General features: G+C 46.9%; 1 protein-coding gene across 1 annotated transcript; it reads right to left on the bottom strand.

Moving 5' to 3' along the window:
• Window positions 1-9,223: 9,223 nt before the first annotated feature.
• VIM (vimentin) lies at window positions 9,224-16,826 on the bottom strand. The gene is made up of 9 exons (XM_047065164.1): window positions 16,174-16,826; window positions 15,455-15,515; window positions 13,019-13,114; window positions 12,760-12,921; window positions 12,102-12,227; window positions 11,416-11,636; window positions 10,905-10,948; window positions 10,444-10,529; window positions 9,224-9,590 (listed from the first exon to the last, which is right to left on the bottom strand). Exons 1-9 carry the CDS (start codon window positions 16,734-16,736, stop codon window positions 9,549-9,551), a joined length of 1,401 nt encoding a protein of 466 aa, XP_046921120.1. The 5' UTR covers window positions 16,737-16,826; the 3' UTR covers window positions 9,224-9,548.
• Window positions 16,827-21,756: the final 4,930 nt, after the last annotated feature.

The following is a 21,756-nucleotide window of genomic DNA, read 5'->3' as shown; positions in this document are numbered from 1 at the left end:
GATGGTTCTTCCCGTCACACAGTCTCACTTGTTATTGCTTTCACTGGAAACCATAAAATCTCATCAACCCAGTATTATCAAGAGGACTTTCCAGTCAAGCCAAAAAATGTCATCATCCCATGGTACGGAAAGCCAGCATAGGTCTGAGCGTATCCAATTCTTGAGCAGAACAGACTGGAACTTCATGGATGACATTCTGCTTCAGCATTGCTCTGTCAGTTTGAAGCAAAAAAGAACTCAAATGGTCACTCGTGGGCTTTAAAGGTGACTACTCAGAACAGCCAGAATGATTTGCTGAAGCACATGGCAACTGGAACAAAAAATTGCCTGTTTCTGTCAAATCCCATAGGGAGAAACATTTTGAAATGCATTCTGCCTGGAGCTGATTGCATTGTTTCATGGGCAGTTCATCCCATCTACCACCTGGAGACAGCTTCAACATATCCATTTTTATTTCTTGCAGTAAACCATTTTATGATCAGTGAATCACACAGGGGAAGAGAGTTTATCTGGAGGTGGTGGGGAGAACACTCAATTATGACTGCACCCATAACCCTACACATGTGAGATTATATGGAGGTAGTTTGCATTATCCATACCTAATTGGAATTGAAAGATGGGATTTGTGTGGTGTGGTGAAATAGACACTGAATAGGAACGAAAGGCTTCTGAGACTGTCAAACATAATGTAGGCTTCCTAGAGTTAAGGTTAGACTATATATTTATAGAAAATAAATTTTGTTCATAGATGTTGAGCAATTAGATATGGAATTTGTGCATTGTCAAAGAAATCTTTGGCAAGACATAAAGAGACATTAAAACCATCCAATCATCATCTCTTTTCTCAAAGAGGCACCCACCCCTTCAAGTTCAGCAAGAAAGTGGCCAAAAAGAAAACATTGGGTCCATTGTACAAAAAGCCTTCAGAAAAATCTTTGGATACATAATGGTGTCATCTCCCCTTATGTTGCTTTGCATTGTCCTCCCAAGCTTCCTAGGTAAAATCTGAAACCAGCACCCATGCGTGGAGGGCAGGGAGAGACCACAAAGAGAGGCAGACCACATCAGCTTCGTAGGTGGCAGTTTTAATAAGCAAGGGAACTTATGTACAAGGCTTGTCTTGGGAGCCCCGAGAGGAGTAGATCTCCACACCTGCCTGTCAACTACTCTTGAACGTTTATACAGAGGTCTTAACTGGATATACCATCAGATAATCTCAACACCACATCACTCTCTTAAGGCCGTACTCTTCAGGAAGCTTCTGGGTGTAGGGAAGGCAAGCAGAATGTACATTGTAAGGACAGGGAAGGGAGGGAGGAGATTCTGATGGCTGATGTTCAGCTCGGGTCAATTAGCAGTCACGTGTTCTCGCTGACCTCTCCCAACACCTTTAAGTGGTTTTCTCAAAATGATTTTCTTCCGGTTATGCGTCTTAGAACAATACGAACTCTATCATAGAGCAAATTTCCGTATGTTTGGTGTCAGGGACTGAATGTTTGTGTCCCTTCAAAATTCATATGTTAAAAACCCTAAACCCCAATGTGATTGATGGTATTTGGGAGGGTCTTTGGTACCGGGGAGACTTTGAAGGTAATTAGGCTTAGATGAGATCATGATAGAGATGTCCTTACAGTGGGATTTGTGCCCTTATAAGAAGAGATCATACTGTGAGGACACAGCATGCAGGTAGCTGTCTGAAAACCAGGAAGTGGTCCCTCACCAGTCCCAGCTTGTTTTTAGGCCCCTAACCTCCAGAACCAAGAAATAAATGTTTGTTGTTTAAGCCACCCAGTCTATGGCATTTTGTTATAGTAGCCCGAACTCTCTAAGGTACCTGCGTTATTTGGGGGTACTCTATTAATGTCTCTTGATGTCTATCTCTGCATCAATAGCACATTATTCTATTTTACGATTTCCCTACGTGGTAAGATATCTTCCCGTCTTGACGTTCATCTCACTCAACTCATCGAAAAGAGGGTCTCATCTCTTCTCAGCCCTTTGCGTTTCTTTGTAAATGATTTGTGTGTAGATAGTTTTGGGTTTTCCAAAAAAGCAACACTATCATTTGCAATTAATGACAGTTTTCCCTCTCCTTTACATTGCTTTTTAGTTCTTTATGTTTTCCGATAGCACGATGCTGGATAGGAACAGGGTATCCTTGTTCTTGGTCTTAAAGGGAATAGTTATGTTATTTCACCACTGTTTTTTTTATGTTTACTCCTGGTTTCTTCTACCTACCTCATATCAATTTAAGAACGGTCCTTTATATTACTGTTTTTAAAATGTTTTTATAATGATTACATGTTGCATATTACGTAATTTTTTTCTGTACCTGTTATGCTGTTTGTATGGTTTTCCCCTTTAATATGTTAACATGTTAAATTATGCTAATTGATTTTTACTATTTAAGTAATCTTGTATTCCTGAGCCATACACAGCATTTATTATCTTTATATTTTTATACATTTATAATACATATATGGATTTTAAAAATATATTGCTAGATTTGTGTAGTGGCAAGGAAATACATCACTTGCATCTGCTGTTTCAGAAAGCGTAATTGAGTGATAGCCCCACTGCCAACCTTTTGCTCCCAAACCAATGACTGAACATACTGAAATAATACTGATTCATTCCTGTGGCACATAGGATTCATCTAGCCAGTGATTGACTTGAGGAGCACCCTATAGGCTTTGCTGGAACTTTCTTGAATCTGCCTTGCAGTCTGACACTATTCCTATTAGTCAGTCCTTCTGAGAAAGTCCTCTCCTTTCTCTGGTGTTAGACCTATAGTGCAGCCTAAGGGCTCACCCGTCTATTCCTATGTCTTTCCATTTCTCCTTCACAACACGTGTCTTGTACAGCTCGTCCCGCCTTTGGCTTTTCAAAGAAACTTAGCCAACCTAATCTGGTTTGTTGATGTTTCAGTAAGATATTCGCATTTATATCCATGAATAAAGTTGATCTGCAAATTTATTCATGTCCTATTTTGTATCTTTGCCTACTTTTAAAATTAAGGTTGTGCTCTCTTCATACACTGCGTTAGAAAATATTCCTTCATTTCTATGATTTCAAAGTGTTTGTTGTGATGCTTTGGAATCTGTACATTAAATGCTTGGTAGAATTCAATTGTTGGGAGATCTGTTCTTGATATTTTCTTTCAAGAAAAACCTCAAGTTTTCTGTATCTTCTTGAGCTAAGTTGTATTGGGACTACCCATTTCAACCCTAACAGAGGAGCTTGTGTGGCAGATGGTATTTTCCAAAGATGGCCACAGTATCTCTCATTCCACGTGTTCTTCTGTGTTGTGACCTTGCCACTCTCACACCAAAAGATAGAGTCTATTTGTCCACTGTTGACTTTGGGTGGTTTCTGTGACTTACTTCACTGATAGTTTATACTGGAAGCTATGCCGTGTTATTTTACAGACACAGCCCTTATCAAAACTGGCCATTTCTGTTTCCTACCTCTTAGCAGTGGGTCACACTGTAAGGATACTATCCTGATACTATGCTGTGAGAAGCCCACGCCTCAGATTATGAGACCATAGGAGGGTAGTTAAAGAAACCAAGGAGCACTGAGGCAAGAGGCATAATAACAAGATGCTATCTTCTATGTCCTGTCCAGTTGAGCCTCCAGATGACCTAGCCTCGGCTACCAACTGACCGCAGTTGCATAAATGATCCCAAGTGAACTCTCCCTAGCTGAGCCCAGTCAACCCAGAGAACCACATATTGTTGGTTTAAGCTGAGTTTTGCAGGTGTATGCTTCCTAGTGCCAATAGACAACTTGAGTATCTCCCCCAGTATAATAGCTGGAATACACACACACACACACACACACACACACACACACCTCTTTGAATATGTTTGAGAGCAACCAACAGGGTCAAGAATTGAGATTGAGGGCTATAATCCTTAAGAGAAGAAAAGTATCCAAGGTAAAATCCACACTCATTTTTTCCTAAGAGGGTAATTTCTAAATGAGGGAGAACTCAAACATGGAATGGATTCCCATTAGGCTAAGGGGACAGAGATTCATTCCAGTTGTTGGCCATCTCAGAAGCTGCATTTATTTAGGACAAGACACCAAGAAGCCTACCAGAGACAGTAGGAGGGAAGCTAAAAAAAATGAGCAGAGAGTTCAGTGCTGGAGAAGCGTAGGCTAGAGTTTAAGCTCTGCCAAGGTGGGAGGGCTTTCATAAACACAGTTTATGGCAAAGTTGAGTCTCAGAAATGTCCCCCACACTAGCGCTGAGAGATACACTTGAGAGGTAAGCAACAGTATTAAGATAATGGAGTTAAAATACACCAGCCCTCACAAAGGCTAAGATTAACCCTTCCCAGGATCAAGGTGATCCACTGATACTCTGTTTGTCTGTACAAAGAAAACTTTTCTTCCTCTTTAGAGGATGTGCATGCTGTCCAGAGCCTGAACGAGTATTCATTAAAGATTTTCAGCATCCAGTTAAAAAATTATGAGGCATCCTAAGGACAGCACCAAATAATCACAAACCAAAAGAGAAAACAAACAATATGAACAAAGTCACATGTGATTCACATGTGATTCATGTCTTGGCATTAGCAGACAAGGACGAAAAAATATCTATAACTACAATTCATATAACCAAGAAGGTAAAGGAGAAGACCGGAAATTTTTCATATGCTGGAGAGACAAGGCCCACACTGTGCTATGACCAGTATCAGGATTAGGATCCCCAGTCTGAACTCCGAGGACAGAACTTGCCCCTTCTCCATGCTGACTCCAGCTGAAGAGAACTAAATTGAACAGAAGTGCAGAAATGCACTTCTCACCGTTCTGGAGGTTGGGAAGTCCAAGATCAAGGTGCCAGCAGATCCAGTGTCTGGTGAGAGCCTTCTTCCTGGTTTGCAGAAAGCAACCTCACACAGTACCTCACAGAGCAGAAAGCAGAGGAGAGGGAAAGCATGTCCTCTGGTGTCTTGTCTCAAGGGCACTCATCCCATTCACGAGGGCTCTACCTCATGAATTACCTCCCCAAATTAATTAATTAATTGATTGCCTCCCCCAGGCCCCACCTCCTAATGCCACCACACTGGGGTTTAGAATTTCAACATATGCAATTTGGGGGCACACCGGTCTTCAGTCAATAGCACGGTTCTTCTTCGCTGCACTGATAGGCTATGTATGAACTCGGTAAAGAGGCTGACTTTGTGGTTGTACAGCCAGTGCCCAACACAGTGCCCGATCCACCCAGGAGAGTTGAACTTTCCAAGAGAATGTAGCTTTATACTGGTCTGGGACTGTGGAAAAGCTTCCGAGGAAAGCCTACTAAATGGTTCTGTTGCCTCTTCCACAGCTGTGGCTTTCCACAGTTCCCTGTTCACTTCCTACAGTGCCCTTAAAGAAGTGCTTGCCTTACACGATAGCTGTTTGTAGAAAGTCTCCGAAGGATTTGCCTCACACCGCTCTCCTCCTAGAGAGGGGATTTGAAAAGGTGAAGAAGTTGAATAGTCCCAGACGGCCACAAATCTGTCATCAGTGTGTTAGCCATCGGTGACTTCGGAAACTTAGGGCCTTTTGAAAATCTCTCTCACAGGCTTTATTTTGAAGACAGACGAGGAGAATGTTCTCCAAATGTTTAACTGGGACCCTGTTATGGGCTGAATTGTGTCCCCTCCCCGGGAGGCTCCCCTCCCCTATAGTTCCATAGTCGTATGTTGAAGTTCGAACCCCAGTATGGTGGTACCTTAGCATGTGACCGTATTTGGAGATGGGGTCTTTAAAGAAGTAATGAAGGTAACATGTGGTCATATGGGCGGTCCCTAATCCAACGTGACTTGTCTCCTTGTAAGAAGAGATTAGTTAAGGAGAGCCACCTCGGAATAAACCAAGCTTGCCAACACCTTGATCCTGGAGCTCCAGCCTCCAGAACTGGGAGACGATGAATGTCAGTGGTTTAAGGCCCACCCCCCGCCAGTCTGTAGCATTTTGTTATGGCAGCCATCACAGCTGAAAACAGACCCTTTTCTTTTTAGCTGAAGCCTGGCAGCCTGCAGAGAAAGCCCTCTTGCAGGCATAGTGTTTGGTTTTTTCCTCGCTTTCTTCGGGAAAACAGGAGGGGAAGCCGGTGTTCTCCATGCCGTCCCTTCCCCCATCACCAGGCAACACTCACGTGTCACCACAGCCCAGTGAGGTTTCCTGGTTCCAGTGCTTTGTCAGAGGCTCGTCCCCGGAAGCCGTATCCTCCATTAGGCGCCTTGCGACTAAATCAAACGTTTTTCTCATTCCCCGCCGTCTCTTCCATCCGTCACGACTGTGAGACAACTTAGCAGGACTCAGTTATCACCTGATTTCTGTGGGGTTCCCAGCACCCCCCCTCCCGGGTAAATTTCCCAGCCCTCACTTCATGTCACTGTTTCCTTCACCCTGCCCCCTCCTTTTTTTTTTTTATCTCCATTAATCTCGGATTAATGTTAAATATCAAAGAACTGAGCATTAATCTTTGTTTCACCATAGGTGGTGAGAAAATAGTTTCTTTTTATTAGTTTTTCAAAGTGGAAGATAAGGAAAATGCTAGAAGTATAATTAAAGATAAAAATAAAAAAAGGCTTAAATAGATTTGAATTCCTATGAGGTGGGCCCCTACGAGGCTTTTCATTAGAGGCTAATTTCTGACAGTCCCAGATGAGGGACGCTGGCCCATCTTTGCCATTTTGGGGAGGTGATGTGAGAAAGAGCTGGAAGGGATTTTGAAGGCTGGGGAGCCCATGAGTCTCAAAGTAGAGGGGCAGAACTCCCTGTTACCCTGGTTCCTTTCCTCCCGGGGACAAAAACCATAGCTTGACTTTTTTTTTTAAATAATAATAAAAGGTCACATGTTTGAAGAAGACCAACACGGGGCTTATGTCTTCCCTGGATGACCCTCCTGAGCCAGAGGTGGAGGAGAAATGACAGAGGAGGCATGAAAAATAGGGTTAGGAGGCTGGGGGCATGGTGGTAGGAATGGCTAACAGACAGAAAACAAAACCCGGAGTCCAATAGCAAAAGCCTCTCGGGGCCCGAAGTCTTGGATGTTTGCTGTGTTAACGTGGATTGCACCATTCGACACACCAGTTGTGCGTATATGGGGGTTGGGGGAGGGGCAGGCACGCTCAAGGATTCTCAGGGTAAACACCCTTTTCTGTAAGATTTACTGAATGAGGGGCGCCTGGGTGGCTCAGTCGGTTAAGCGTCCGACTTCGGCTCAGGTCATGATCTCACGGTCCGTGGGTTCGAGCCCCGCGTCGGGCTCTGTGCTGACAGCTCAGAGCCTGGAGCCTGCTTCGGATTCTGTGTCTCCCTCTCTTTCTGACCCTCCCCCGTTCATGCTCTGTCTCTCTCTGTCTCAAAAGTAAATAAACGTTAAAAAAAAATAAAAATAAATAAAAAGATTTACTGAATGAATACAGTTAGGAGTCTGAATAGGGCAGTCTTCATAAATAATGTTTAAACAACAAGACCATGGGGCAAACTGGGATGTAGAGTCACCCCAGCTGGGGGTCATCTCCCCAGCCAATCCTTTCTTCACTTGTGCGCGGCCCCCACAACAAAAGCGATGCACACAATGTCTGGCACTGAGGCGGGCTTTGCATGCACTACCTACTATTCCCCTTGGCAACTCAAGAGAGGTAGAGGCGAATGCCTGAACGTTACAGCAAACGCCCGCCACATCATTCCTGGAAGAGAGGGGATAATATTATAGAGGAAATCCGGGAGGTCGAGAAGTACAGGGTTTTACCCAAAGGAGTTCCCCCCAGAACACACACACTACCAACCATTATGACTCCTTTACCTCCAGGCAATACCCTCTGTCCCCTATTAAAAAATTTTTTTTGGTAATGTTTTATTTATTTTTGAGAGGGTGCAACTGGGGGAGGGGCAGAGAGGGAGACAGAGGATCCAAAGCGGGCTCTGCGCTGTCAGCAGTGAGCCCGATGTGGGGCTTGAACTCACAAACCATGAGATCATGACCTGAGCCGAAGTCGGACGCTCAACTGACAGAGCCACCCAGGTGCCTCCCCGCCCCCAATTTAAGTTTATTTATTTTAAGAAAGAGAGAGTGTGGACAGGGGAGGGGAAGAGAGGGAGGAAGTGAGAGAATCCCAAGCGGGCTCCGTGCTGTCAGTGCAGAGCCCCACATGGGGCTTGATCCCACAAACATGAGATCACGACCTGAGCCGAAATCAAGAGTTGGATGCTTAACCGAGCGAGCCACCCAGGTGCTCCAACCCTCTGTGTCCTGTTTTATCTCAACTCTATCCCTCTCTCCATCCTCTGGGTCCTGAAGCTTCTCCCGACTGTACCATTTATTCTCACTGTTCCAGGTTTTGCAAGCTCATTACGCTTAGTTAGCATCACTTTACCTTGTGATTCACAAGTATTAAACCCCTCAGCCAGAAGGTAGGGATTTTCCCTTATTTTCTGTCTGCAAACACCAAAGTCTTTAAAAATATCTATTGATAGAGGTGCCTGGATGGCTCAGTCGGTCAAGTATCCGACTTCAGCCCAGGTCACGATCTCGTGGTTTGTGAGTTCTAGCCTCGCGTCAGGCTCTTGTGCTGACAGCTCAGACCCTGGAGCCTGCTTTGAATTTTGCGTCTCCCTCTCTCTCTGCCCCTTCCCAACTCACGCTCTCTCAAAAATAAACCAACATTTAAAAAGTACACTTATAGATATCATACATATATAGTTAGACACAGAAATGCAAGTGTCATTCGCTGAAACTTGATGGACCTGTCCCTTCCTGCCTCTTGCTAACAGAGATGCACCCGATGCACTGCCATTGCCATATATTCTAACTCCCATGGGGGAGTCCGAGCTTCCCATATGCTGCATTCCCCCAGAAGTTTTCATTCAGCCTAAGTCTTTGGGTTTAGAAAGTCTGTTTGCTAGAATGAAATCACACCTGGACATGGACCCTGCTGAACTCATCTTGTGAAAAGACCTGTCATTTTCGTACAAGTTATTTTATGATAGATCGTCTATTTAAGTTCAAATAATGTAATTGAAAAGAAGTGACGTCTACCTGTAAGTGACTCAGTTAAGAACTATACCTCAAGCATAGATAAGTTGGATTTATCAAGTTAGCCTAGATTTTTGTGACAAATGAACCAGTAGGACTAAAAAGTATTTGACTAACACATATATCCTCATAAACTTTGGAGAACTGTGGAGATATTATCAAATAAGTAACACAGCCAAAGAGTTTTCCAAAGATTTATTGAAGCAGAAACAAGTTGGTCAGACACTTGTTGGAAAAAAGCAGTTTTAATGGTATGCAAAAATACTTTTTAAAAAGTATCCTAGCACAAGTTTTCTTCGTAAACTAGATTATGTTTGTAAACTTTTCTCTAAATCTTTTAAGAGTGTTGGTTCTTAAGAACTAAAGGTTATTCCTATTCCAAATCTATCTTGCGCTCCTGAAAAACTGCAGAAAGGCACTTGAAAGCTGTTTCTTTAAGATATGGATTTCTTTTTTTTTTTTATTCTTGCTGGTAATATATTGCTGCACCGAGTCTGTGCAATCTTCACTCAAGGTCATCGTGATGCTGAGAAGTTTCATTGATAACCTGTGAAAAAAATTCAAATTCAAATCAAATACGGTACTACATGCTAAAGATTCAGCTACCCCATTGAGCACGACAAAGAAAAATCCCTACGAGATAGAATTTATTGTGAAAACAGGCAGGTCATGTTGATTATACACAAGAAGGGTCCCAGCTAGAAGGGACAGATGCGTACGTAAGCCGCTCTTCACCTACAAGCAGATTAAGTATCCGATGGAATGTTAGGGTTTAAGAAAAGAAAACTGAACTATGTTTCTGAAGGATGCTGTGATCATCCTACGCAGCAAAGTTTAAAAGCAATGAAGGCATTCTAATTGTACAGAACGTACACTTGAAGTTTATGGGCAAGGCAAGGGAAGATTCCACGAAGGTTACAATAGATTTCGGCCATTTCTTTCATGGCATAGGGAACGAACAAGAAACGAAGTGATCGTAGGGCATGTCCCTGCACTACGTCAAAGGACACAGGAGCATTGAGGAGGCAGTCAGTAGGGAAGGCCATATGTCCAGTATCAAAACATTCCTGGGATTGAGGTTCTAATGAAGGAGCTCATGAAGCGAGTCTAGAAAGTAACGGAAAGAGGCTGTGCTCCCATTTTAAATTAAGGACCATAGAAAGAAATCCTTTATTTTGGATTATAGGTAGATTGCAATCTCACCTCCACATTGAGGAACCAAATAACTAGTTGGCTGGGGGTCATGCCAGGAGAAGAGGCCTATTCTCTTTTGAGGGGTCACGGGTGAAACGGAACCCCCCCCCCAATTAACCAGGTGTATATGAGATACAGACTTAGTAATTCACAAGGCTATCAATGCCGGCCTGAGATGATGCCGATTTTGAGTGAAAGATACCAACCTGTCCATCTCTGGTTTCGACCGTCTTAATCAGAAGTGTTCTTTTTGAGTGAGTGTCAACCAGAGGAAGTGAATCCAGATTGGTTTCTGAATAAAGAAAAAAGCCCCAAATGAGGAAAAAGGACATTTGAAAAAAATAAGTAACTGGCCAAAGAATTATGACTGTGGTTCATAATTGCTCAAAGTGCCCAAAAGAATTCTAGAGACTTAATACCCATTTGAAAGCCCAGCATCAAGATGGACTATTTCAGTTACACCCCAAAGGAAGAAGTCAATGTGGTTTAAATTTAACTGGAAGCACAGACTGTAAGCCAGTACTTGGATCTAAAAACTATGGATATTTTACAGGATTTTAATTTGTATGGCATTTCCAAGTATCATTTAACAAATGAGTGCTTTATCATGAACAGACTGGTTACAAAGCTGCTAAAATTTTTCAAAAAAGGGCAATCACATGCTTACCCCTCAGGTTCAGGGAAGAAAAGTTGGGAAGAGGCAGAGCAATCCTATAAAAAGATAAAAACAGTAAAATTTTTGGAAAACAGCTCAAACAATAAGGCACGAATTCATTCACTTCTTGTTTTCATCAAAGGAGACAATGTATTCCTGTAGTTCGTGGCGTGAGGGATTTGCTTCAAACATATTTACCTATGAGTGGCCTCATTAGTACATTTACAATCTTTTACCCCAAGTATCTTCTCCACAGGGGCGTGAACTGGAGGCATCACAGAGTGGGAAGAGCGTTGGCGCTCAGAGAGTTAAGAGTTCAAATCCCAGCTCTGCCCCTGACTAACTCTAACTAGGGCAAGTTACTAAACCTCCTGACCGAAGGTTCCGTATCTATAAAAAGTGGTCAGTAGCTACCTTGAAGATATGTTCCCAAGATGAAATGAGGTGAGGAATGTCAAATGAGTGACAGAATACCTAATACACGGTGGCTATTAATTCAGGCACACAAGCCCTCGTGCCATACCTGCTCTCCTCGCCTTCCAGCAGCTTCCTGTAGGTGGCGATCTCAATGTCAAGAGCCATCTTAACATTCAGCAGGTCTTGGTATTCGCGAAGGTGGCGAGCCATTTCCTCCTTCATGTTCTGAATCTCATCCTGCAGGCGGCCAATAGTGTCTTGGTAGTTAGCAGCTTCGACGGCAAAGTTCTCTTCCATTTCACGCATCTGGCGTTCCAGAGACTCGTTCTGCAGGGGGGGAAGAAAAGCTCAAGTATTAGAACGATAAGGCCCATGTAAGCTCAAATCTTCAGACCCCAAAGTGCTTTTTTTTTTTTTTTCAACGTTTATTTATTTATTTTTGGGACAGAGAGAGACAGAGCATGAACGGGCGAGGGGCAGAGAGAGAGAGGGAGACACAGAATCGGAAACAGGCTCCAGGCTCTGAGCCATCAGCCCAGAGCCTGATGCGGGGCTCAAACTCACGGACCGCGAGATCGTGACCTGGCTGAAGTCGGACGCTTACCCGACTGCGCCACCCAGGCGCCCCTCCCAAAGTGCTTTTTTGAACCCGTCCTGACAACTCATGGTCTTTGGGTTAAAAAAATCACTTTTTCTTCATTTGAAGTTTTGTTCAGCTATCGCCATTAGCTCGGTCCATGTGGATGGTGCAGACTGGTTATGTTTCCTCTTTTACGGGGGTCTGATACTCACAGTCCCTTTGAGGGCATCCACTTCGCAGGTGAGGGACTGGACCTGTCTCCGGTACTCATTTGATTCCTGCTTCGCCTGGCGCAGGGCATCATTGTTCCGGTTAGCAGCCTCAGAGAGGTCAGCAAACTGTCAAAAAACAAATAAAAAATGTAGACCCCCCCAAGTGACTTGGTTTCCAATCCTCTAAGATTCTACCTTCCCCAGAAAAACGGCAGATCTTAAAGATGGTGACCAAACAAATAAACGACACATAATCCAAACCACGCTCCGTATTTTTAACTTCAAATCTCCTTGTCTCTCAGAATACATCTGCATTTCTGTTCTGAAAAGCAGAGGGGGAGTGATGGAATGCCGACACTGATATTTTCAAGTAGAGACGTGATCTACTGCCCTCGTTCAAGGGTGGAGGTCAAGGGCATGGTGTTGGGAGTTACTTTGATGTAGGGTTAAGAAGGAGGGGTGGAAAAGAGAAGGCGTGAGTGATGGGGAGGCTGCAGCAACAAATTAAACTTGAACAAGAAGTTCAAGAAGTTTGAAGACGTTCAAGCCAGCTTTCTGACTGGAGCTAATGGGTATGTATAGGAATCACAGACGGGTGCAAGCATTTTCAGAGCAAAATGCTCTTCTTTTGTTCTAGCCACACGGACTAGCGTCCTACCTTGGACTTGTACCATTCTTCGGCCTCCTGAAGGTTCTTGGCAGCCACGCTTTCATATTGCTGGCGTACATCCCGCAGGGCAGCGGTGAGGTCAGGCTTGGAAACATCTACGTCGATTTGGACGTGCTGGTCCTGGATCTGAGCCTGTAGCTCCTGGATTTCCTGAAGAAAGAACAGACAGGAGGTCGGTCGTGCCACATCTGGGGACAACTTCACCCACGTTCACCCACATTCACCCACAAAAAGGGGCTCCACTTGCCTCATCATGTAGTTTCTTCAAAAAGGCAATCTCTTCCTGCAAGGATTCCACTTTGCGCTCAAGGTCAAGACGTGCCAAAGAAGCGTTGTCAACATCCTGGTTGGAAAAGAGAAGAGACAGGCATTGGGGGGGCTGCTGAAGCCCAAGGCCTGTCTCGTGGATTCATTTTAAATTAATCACATGAGCTTAGTCTCTTCACTGTGAAGAGATTGTTGACAGATTTTATGACTTTTGCATTAGGTCCGTAAGTCACCCAGTACTATAACATACTCTACTTTCTTTGCTTCGTTAACTAATTTGAATTGTGACCCACTGTGTTGTGTTCTAGGTGGCCGATAAGCAATTTGGATGCAGATAAATGTTAAACTGCACAGGGCAAACCGTACTTCATCGGTCATTAAAATCCACGTGACAGCATTTTTAAGATTTCTTTTTTTATCATGTCGCGAGATAACGTGATGATCATAGGGTTGGCCAGATCTCACTTCATTTATACCTGAGAGTACGCAGAACAGAAATTTGTGCTTTGAAAGTGTCAGTGTATCCATGAGCTCTATTTTTTCTCGACTCAAACTTCTGAACCTTATCCTTAGAATTCAAAGTGAGTGTGTAGTCATCTGGCATTCAGGTTACAGGCTAGATTTATACTCCAACTCAAGATGTACCCTGGCAAAGATTCAGTTCAGGCACGTAAGGAAACGAAATGTAAATTCTGGACTGTATTTTCTCTGCTTCCTCTCGTAGCACATCCTACAAGGGTGTGTCCATCCCTTCCGCTGAGCACGGTGTAAATTCTGTTACTAGGTTTGTTTCAGAATGACTGCTCAAAATGCATGTAATGAAACTATGTGAAAAATTCTTGCCGCTCTGGCTCTCTTCTGTTTCCACCACTTGTAACCTGCTACGTCCCAAAGATTTTATGTCCCCTCGAGGAAACGTCCCGAGAATCTTTACACCTCTTATTTTGTAAGCAACTGTACTCAGTGTATGGTTTATAGCATTTCAGTCTTCAAAGACACCTCTATCACCTTCATGGAAACGTGAATGAGGAATGAGTGATAACAAAAAAGAAAAAAAAAAACAGGCTTGGGCAAAATTCATTTTTGCTTGTTAAGCCCTAAAAGAGATGCAAAAGATAATTTACTGCCCTCTATAAAAAAGTTCAACGGGGGACATTCTACTTCATTGAGGAGACTATGAGGGATTTTACCTAATCCCTAAACAGGAGATCTTTCCTAATAATATTGTTTCATATTAACTCACTGCTCTGCAGAAAACGTTATAGATATGATGATCATAAATGCTCGGTTACTAAAATGAAGCACACACTGCAGTGTTTAACTTAATCTGGTAAGTGTATTTCTGCTTCAAAATGTTATTCTAGACTATTCCTCGGAGAGCTTTTATAGCCATGCCAGTAAGTGTTCAGGGGAAGAAAACTATGCTGGCAGCTCTTCCGGCTTTTGAATTCTAATTTCAAGCTAAAAATCCTTTAAGTCTATCTAACTTTGGAGCAAAAAGTCCTTTACTGAAAATCCGTTCTTCAGCCTTAGGTTCTTGCGGAGGATGTGCTAAAGAATTTAAGAAACCAAATCAAGAAAGGCCTTTCAAAATGTGAATTATGATTGTAGCTTTAAGAATATACTTCACAAGTCTGGGCCAGAGATTAGATAACGGATGTTAGCAAATACTTGTGTCCGACCAGGACTGTGCTTACATCATTACATATTCAATAAGAATGCAGCCTGTTGCAAAGCTTCTCTGGGAACACAAAGACTCCTATTATTTCTGTCCTGAGCCACCACACTTGCCAGAATGTCTGTATCTACATTCCATAGTGAAGCCCGTAGAAACCATTAATACCTTTCAGCCCAGAGGACAGATGGCTCCTTTTCACCCTTATTAGATCACAAAATAGTTGTGCCCGGGGATAGTTCCATATAACTTTAAAGCCGCCATGGAACTTGCAGAGAAGAAAAGACACTTGCTGGCTTCCATCCAGTGAAACTAAGTTTCTTGTCCCCCCTGTACATTTACATTTTAAAGTACAGGGCATAACTGTGCTTTCTGGTGGCCTTGTAAAAGTTAGCCAACTTGACTTTAGCAAACCTTTATCTACATCAAACTGTAACTGTTCAGAATCTGAATGTCAATGTGTTTCAAAAACAAAACGGAAAAAAAAAATTTTTTTTGAAAAAAAACGTCGAAACAAAGTAAAAAATCAAAGACTTTATGTCCTAAGGAAAGGCTTCACCCCATTCAAGGGTTTTTATTCGGACAATTTCCGATCTGCGGTCTTTCTGCCGCTAGGGGGCTTTGCGCACAGAAGTGAAGTTTTGCGCTCTCTAGACTTGGGTTGAGTAACTTTTGAGAATTGCCCGTGGGTTGATGGGGCGGGGTCCGGTGGCTGTGCAAGTGGGAACAGAATCTACAAACCTGTCTGAAAGATTGCAGGGTGCTCTCGGCTTCCTCTCTCTGAAGCATCTCCTCCTGCAACCTGAAACAGTCGCGCATTAACCAAAAGGGAACTGGGACCCCGCCAGGGGTGGGGCGGCCACACCCAACCACCACGTCGCGACGCCGCGAGACGAGATCCGCTGCGCCACCTCTGCGGGCAGCCGGCGACTGCGGCTTTTAGGACTGCCGCTCTCCGCAAGTTTTGGCGGGACCTCGGCCCGCAGTGTGCAAAAGCAATCACGGCCGCCACGCCAACCTGCACGGCGAACGCCCCCACCCCGCCTCCGAGGAACCTCTGCAATCCCTTTGTCTCGCTGCCTCCACACCCCTCCCCTCTTCCCTTCTCCCGCCCCATGATGGCCGCACGCCAGAAGGGGCCAGGAAACTTTCTAAAAGTTTGGGGGAGATCGCGCTCGTTGCTTTTAAGGGCCTTCGGCTACAAAGTGGTAGTTTTAAGAAATCTGTAACCTGAAGCGGGGTGTTCTTGGGCAATGAGTGGGGGGGGAGGGGAGAGGAAATGCGAACTGCAAGGTCTGGGTGCAGGGCGGGGCTGCGCCGCCGAAGCCACCGCCCCGCTCACCCGCTGTCCCCCAGACAGCCACCGCCCGAGCCACATCCCCAAGGGCGTGGCGGCTTCTCGCGGGGGCCCCGTACCCCCCTCCCTCCCTCCCGCAGCCCCGAGGTGGGCGCCGCCTTACTTCTCCCGGAGCCGCATGATGTCCTCGGCCAGGTTGTCGCGCTCCACCTCGACGCGGGCCTTGTCGTTGGTGAGCTGGTCCACCTGCCGGCGCAGCTCCCGCATCTCCTCCTCGTAGAGGTCCCCCAGGCGCGACTTGCCCTGGCCCTTGAGCTGCTCGAGCTCGGCCAGCAGGATCTTGTTCTGCTGCTCCAGGAAGCGCACCTTGTCGATGTAGTTGGCGAAGCGGTCGTTCAGCTCCTGCAGCTCCACCTTCTCGTTGGTGCGGGTGTTCTTGAACTCGGTGTTGATGGCATCGGCCAGCGAGAAGTCCACCGAGTCCTGCAGCAGACGCACACCGGGCACACTGCTCCGCAGGCGCACCGCCGAGGAGCGCGTGGCGTACGGGCCGCCCGGGGACGAGGCGTAGAGGCTGCGGCTGGTGCTGGGGCGCAACGCGCTGCCCAGGCTGTAGGTGCGGGTGGACGTGGTCACGTAGCTCCGGCTGGAGCTCGGCCGGCTCCCGGTGCCGGGGCCGCCGAACATCCTGCGGTAGGAGGACGAGGACACAGACCTGGTGGACATGGCTGAGACGGTGGCGGTGGGCTGGGCGGCTGCGGCGGCGCGGACTGGCTCGGGGAGGACAGGCGAGCGAGGGCGCGGTGGGTGTGGGCGGTGGGAGCGCTGCTGCGTCTCTGGCGCGGGGGACCCCGGAGCGAGAGTGGCAGAGGACCGGACCGGGCCGAGGGCGCAGTTTTTATAACCCGGTTAGGAAAGAGGGTCCCCTCCCACTGCCATCCCAGCCGCGGAGAGCGCCAGCCAATGGGGACCCGACGAGATGCGGGAAGGGTGGGCGGGGGTTGGGGCGGGGGCGCCCTCGAGCCTTCCTCTCCGCCCCTCTGCAGCCCGGGACTGGGCACCTTCCCGTTACTTTTTGGGTGGGCTGGGACTTTCGGGGGCTTTCCTGATGTTGGCCTGAGCTCTGCTCCCAGTGGGTGCTGAAAAAGGCGGGGTCGCGCGGTGGTAGGGAACCCTGCCCGGGACCGGACCGGAGGGGTCCCCAGGCACTGGGCCAAAGAGGCCTGGGAGGAGGCGGGCGGGTGGGAGGGGCGCTCCGCTGCAGGCCAGTGTTCTGCTCGGGGCTGGTGGGTGGGGAGACCCGCGGGCAAAGGGGCAGGAAGAGGGGGGGATCCCGAGGCGTGGAAGGCGCGGAGAAAGGAACAAAGAACGCCTGAGATTGGAGCGGGCGATGGGGGCGCGCACAGCCCAGAACACGGAGCTGGGGTCCCGAGCAGGCTTGGCGCACCGCCCGCTTTGGCCCACGAATCTTTCCAGCCTCTTGTCTTGGGGGTTCCTTAGGTTCAGGGACCTAACGGGCTCGGTGTGGCTTTGGAGGGCGCGAGCTTCGAGGCTGCGGCCGAGGAAAGCCCGAGGGGCGGGGGGGGGAGGGGGGCGAGAGGGGTGGGGTCGCTGAGTCACTGGCAGTGAGTCACCGGAGCCCTGCTGCCCGCCGAGGTTGAGGGCTCCTAGCGGTTCGGGAAACCGTTAGACGAGATTGACTCAAGTCTCCTCGGGCCGCGCACGCCCTGTTGGTTCTAAGTTTTACCCAACTTCTAGTCGGGCCTCCTCTTTTCTTGTGTGCGGTTCGCCGGCGAGGATCCTAGAGCAGCCCTAAGTTGTTAAGAACTCGCGCAAGCCCGATTTGGCTCCAAATGCGCGGACTTCCCATTAATAGGGAACTTCTTGCAGACCCCAGAGAGCTGCCAAACACCGGTCTCTGGCATCACGAACGCCCTCGGGGAAGGGTTTTCTTGCAAAGTTCCCTCCCACCCTTCCCTCTGGGCTCCCCTCGGTGCCCCCACCCCCACCCCCGTGAAACCACACCCGAGTTTTAACAAGATCTGAAAGTTCTGGGTGAAAGAGGAAACCCGGCGTCCGTCCGTAGTTTCAAAATCAAATTGAGAGATCATTGGTTTTTCTGCTATAGTGGAAGTCATTAAAGGCATAATCTGTGCCAATTATAGAATTAATTAGGTGTTGCTTTAAAGCTCCGACCTGATTAATGAAAGGCAATTATATAACTCAAATGACAGAATGTTTGGGGGAAATAGATTTATGTGTTCATTTTGGTTCAGCGAGGCACATTGCGGGATTCTGGGGACTTGTCTGGGAAATGTCACCGGTCCTTTTGGCCTATTTTCCAAGAATTAGTGCAATTGGTCTTCCAGTGAGGGAGATAAAACTGTCTACAGAGCAAACAGAGCAAAAACCTTCTGGTCCAGGGCACCAGGGAGTGTCAAATTCCGCCGCCCAAATCTTTCTAGGTAAAGGGCCATGGTTGCGGTATTAGTAAATGCAGAATACAGTGCTTACCCCCAAAGGGAGATGAAGGGAGGAAAGGCCCGACAGTCTTACTGTGGTTAATTAAGCAGCAATTGAAACATCATGGAATTTTGTTGTGGTTGTTGTTGTGTGTTTAGAGGACACATTGAGTACCAGATGGATTCACTGCAAAACCACCGTAAAAGTCTATAGTGGATAGTTTGGAGAAAAATGGTAAAATCCTTCCCCCTTTTTCTGGGGGGAGTGGGAGGGTGGGTGAAGGCTATGGGTGTGGTACTGGAGGTTACCCGGCATTTAAGAAAAATAGTTTGGGACCAAATTAAGGGTTTATCCCAGCTTCTCTGTACAAGCCTCTGCTAGGTAATATTTTGTTGACCTCATTTCAGAGAGCTCTGGCAAGTGGCACGGCCAAGGTCAAGGTGCAGGACCTTTGCTGCATAGCTCCCCTGCTGTGGGTTTCCTTTATTCTTGCTCCATGAGAGCTCTTGATCCAAGCCATTGCTCAGCAAATGTCACCATTGTGAGTGCGCCTGGCATTTTTAGGATGAGAAAAAAGCCATCTCCCCAGGGGAGGAGGCGAGGGTGGGCCCTACTCCCACCTAAAATGCTGATCCCAGGGCAATGAGGTGGTGCTGCTTGCTGACTGAGTCACCATGGAAAATGAGGGCAAGGCTCTGGTGTGGTGTGGCACGGTGCCCTGTCGGTGACCACAGCAAATTCCTCGGGGTTATGGTGACTTCCTCTGGGGTGGACTCTGGCCTTCCTCACCATTTCTAGGGTACCCCTTCTCCTTTCTAACCCGTCCGCGATCTGTATTTGCGGGCAGGACCGTGGTATGTTCTCTGGCTGTTTTAGCTCAGGCGCTATAACAAAATACCGTAGACAGTGTGGCTTAACCAACAAGCGCTCATTTCTCACAGTTCTGGAGGCAGGAAGTCCGAGATCAAAGTGCCAGCAGATTCGGTGTCTGATAAGGACCTGCTTTCTCCTGTGCAGAGAGCTGCCTTCTTGCTGTGTCGTCATGTGGCGAAGCCAAGACAAACCGTGGTCTCTTCCACTTCTTAAAAGGGCACTAATCCCATAATGGGGGCTCCACCATCAACACCTCATCTAAACCTAATTACCTCCCAAAGGCTCTGTCTCCATATAGGGTTGCATTGGAGATGAGGGCACAAACTATCCATCCGTGGCATTTGGCATAGATTGGCATAGAATGCACACACACACACACAGATATGCAATATCCAGTATGTCCTTCCTATTAGAAATTGCCATAGTTAGCGGCGGACTGTAGGGCGTGGAAAAGTGGAGATTACAAAAACACTTTAATCGTTCACGTAGAACGCGTGAGACTTAGAGAATCAACTTCATTCAGAGATACGTGTGCCTCGTGCAGTGCCTCAGCCAGTGGGTCAGTCATCCGTGTGGGCGATCCCTCTGTCTGAACCACCTTTCTCAAGGGTGACAAGTAATCCTGCCATCTCTGCACCCCGCGTTCCCAGTCACCTTTTGGAAGTAAACAGTATGCAGACGTAGCTTTCTCACTTCATATGTGTTTTCTGAGGGCCACGCCAGCCTCTCTCAGCGGTGTGTTCAAATGCCAGACCGTGAAGCTGCTTCAAACATGGTGCCGGTCGTGGATAAAGAAGGACACCGCCGTAGAACTTGTAGACCAGGCGTAAACATGACCAAATCTAAAGCACTCACAGCGATTTTGGAATTTGCAAGCTGTGGTGATGTCAGTTGAGTTGGGGCGATTTGAACTGACGGACCAGCCAGCCATGTGCAGACGGGCTTAGGGCCCGTGGGGGCTTTCGGAAAGCTGGCTGGCGGGAGGCCACGCCAGGAGGACAGCCGCTAGCGGGATCGCCTGCATGGAATGTGAGAAGCGAGAAGGTGGATAAAGCGAGCCGTGAGAAACCTGGCAACGCCAAGAAGGCGTGGTAACAAAGATAATAATACTCAATGTCATCAGCGCTTTAATTTTTGTGCCTGCTGGGTGATGGGAACTTTGCATGCATTTTACTTAATGCTCTCTCAGCCTCTTGCAAGGTGGGTTTGATTGTGCATTTTGCAGCTGAGGAGTCTGAGAGGCGGGCTAACAATTTGCTCATGGCCCCGTGACTAAGAGAGGAGGGAGAGAGGGGGCAAGACTTCCTCCTGGGGCCTTTCAGACTCCAAATGCACTTTTCTTTTCTCTCCGCCTTCCTCGAGGGTGAGATCTTGCTTACTATCAAGCAATCCAATTCACACATATTATTTAGGGCCTTTCTGCATTCCAGGAACTGAAGAGGCAGGTTAATTATCAGATTACGCTGTGAAGTAGCAGGACTCGGAAAGGAGCTTGGCAGGTGCTGAGACTATGATGCTTTCTGTTATTCAGGGGATGGAACAGTGGTTCCTAGTAGATACGAAGGGAGTTTGGTTTTCACTCGCTCCCTAGATCGTTAATTTTGAGAGTTAAACATTTTCACCTCAGTTTCTTTCCATCTTTCCATCTCTTCAGAGCATCATATCCAAAAGCAGACACAGCTCGTCTCACACCCTGGAACCCCCCAACCCCAACGGCTTCCCCTCCTAACTTCCCAGTCCAGGGCAACATGGCACGTTACCCAGATTGGAAACCGTCATCACCATGGCCACTGCTTACTCTTAGGTCACTCGGATCCAGGGGGCGTCCTGGCTCGTTGTTTCCTGTATCCACTCCTCGGTTTTGTGGCCGTCACTCATCCGAGTCATTTTGTGTCTCACCCCTGCGATGCTGGAATTGGCTGTCCTCCCCCCAGGCTCTGCGCGCCCCTCCCAACGTGTCTGTCTTCGAGCCACAACCTCTTCTTAATAACTACATTCTCAAGACTCCCTGAAGACCCAAAGTGAATCACTCGTTCCTTCATTAGAATGCCCTCCATGAGGGCAGAGATTTTTCTCTCTTTGGTTCACTAGCCTATCTTCAGTGCCTAGAGAAGCCTGGAGCATTTGTTGAGTGCATGGATTAACGCATGAGCCATTCACAGAAGAGGGAAGGAAGGAAAGAAGGGAGAGACGAGGCTAATATTGTAGTGTTCTATTCAATGTTCTAGTTCTAGTATTCTATTCAATGTTCTAGTATTCTATTCAATGTTCAAGCATTGTGCTAGTGACTTCACGTGTGACTGTATTTAATCTCTACAGTGTATTATGATCCACAGATTTCATCCACTTTCTCAAAATACATTTATTGAATATTTACCATGTGCCGGGGGCTCCACTCGACACTGAGGAA

The sequence above is a fragment of the Lynx rufus genome, unplaced genomic scaffold (assembly GCF_022079265.1).
Source record: "Lynx rufus isolate CCGP_SWC_20201006 ecotype Redwood Valley unplaced genomic scaffold, mLynRuf1.p SCAF_7, whole genome shotgun sequence".
Taxonomy (NCBI): Eukaryota; Metazoa; Chordata; class Mammalia; order Carnivora; family Felidae; genus Lynx; species Lynx rufus.
The sequence above is the reverse complement of the archived record's forward strand: the minus strand, read 5'-3'. Positions and strand labels throughout refer to the sequence as shown.

Coding starts and splice junctions, on each gene's coding strand:
- VIM (XM_047065164.1), bottom strand. CDS start 16,736: ATGTCCACCAGGTCTGTGTCCTCGTCCTCCTACCGCAGGATGTTCGGC. Junction 12,922..13,018: donor TGAAGAAACTACATGATGAG/GCAAGTGGAGCC, acceptor TTCTTTCTTCAG/GAAATCCAGGAGCTACAGGC. Junction 12,228..12,759: donor AAGAATGGTACAAGTCCAAG/GTAGGACGCTAG, acceptor GTTTTTTGACAG/TTTGCTGACCTCTCTGAGGC.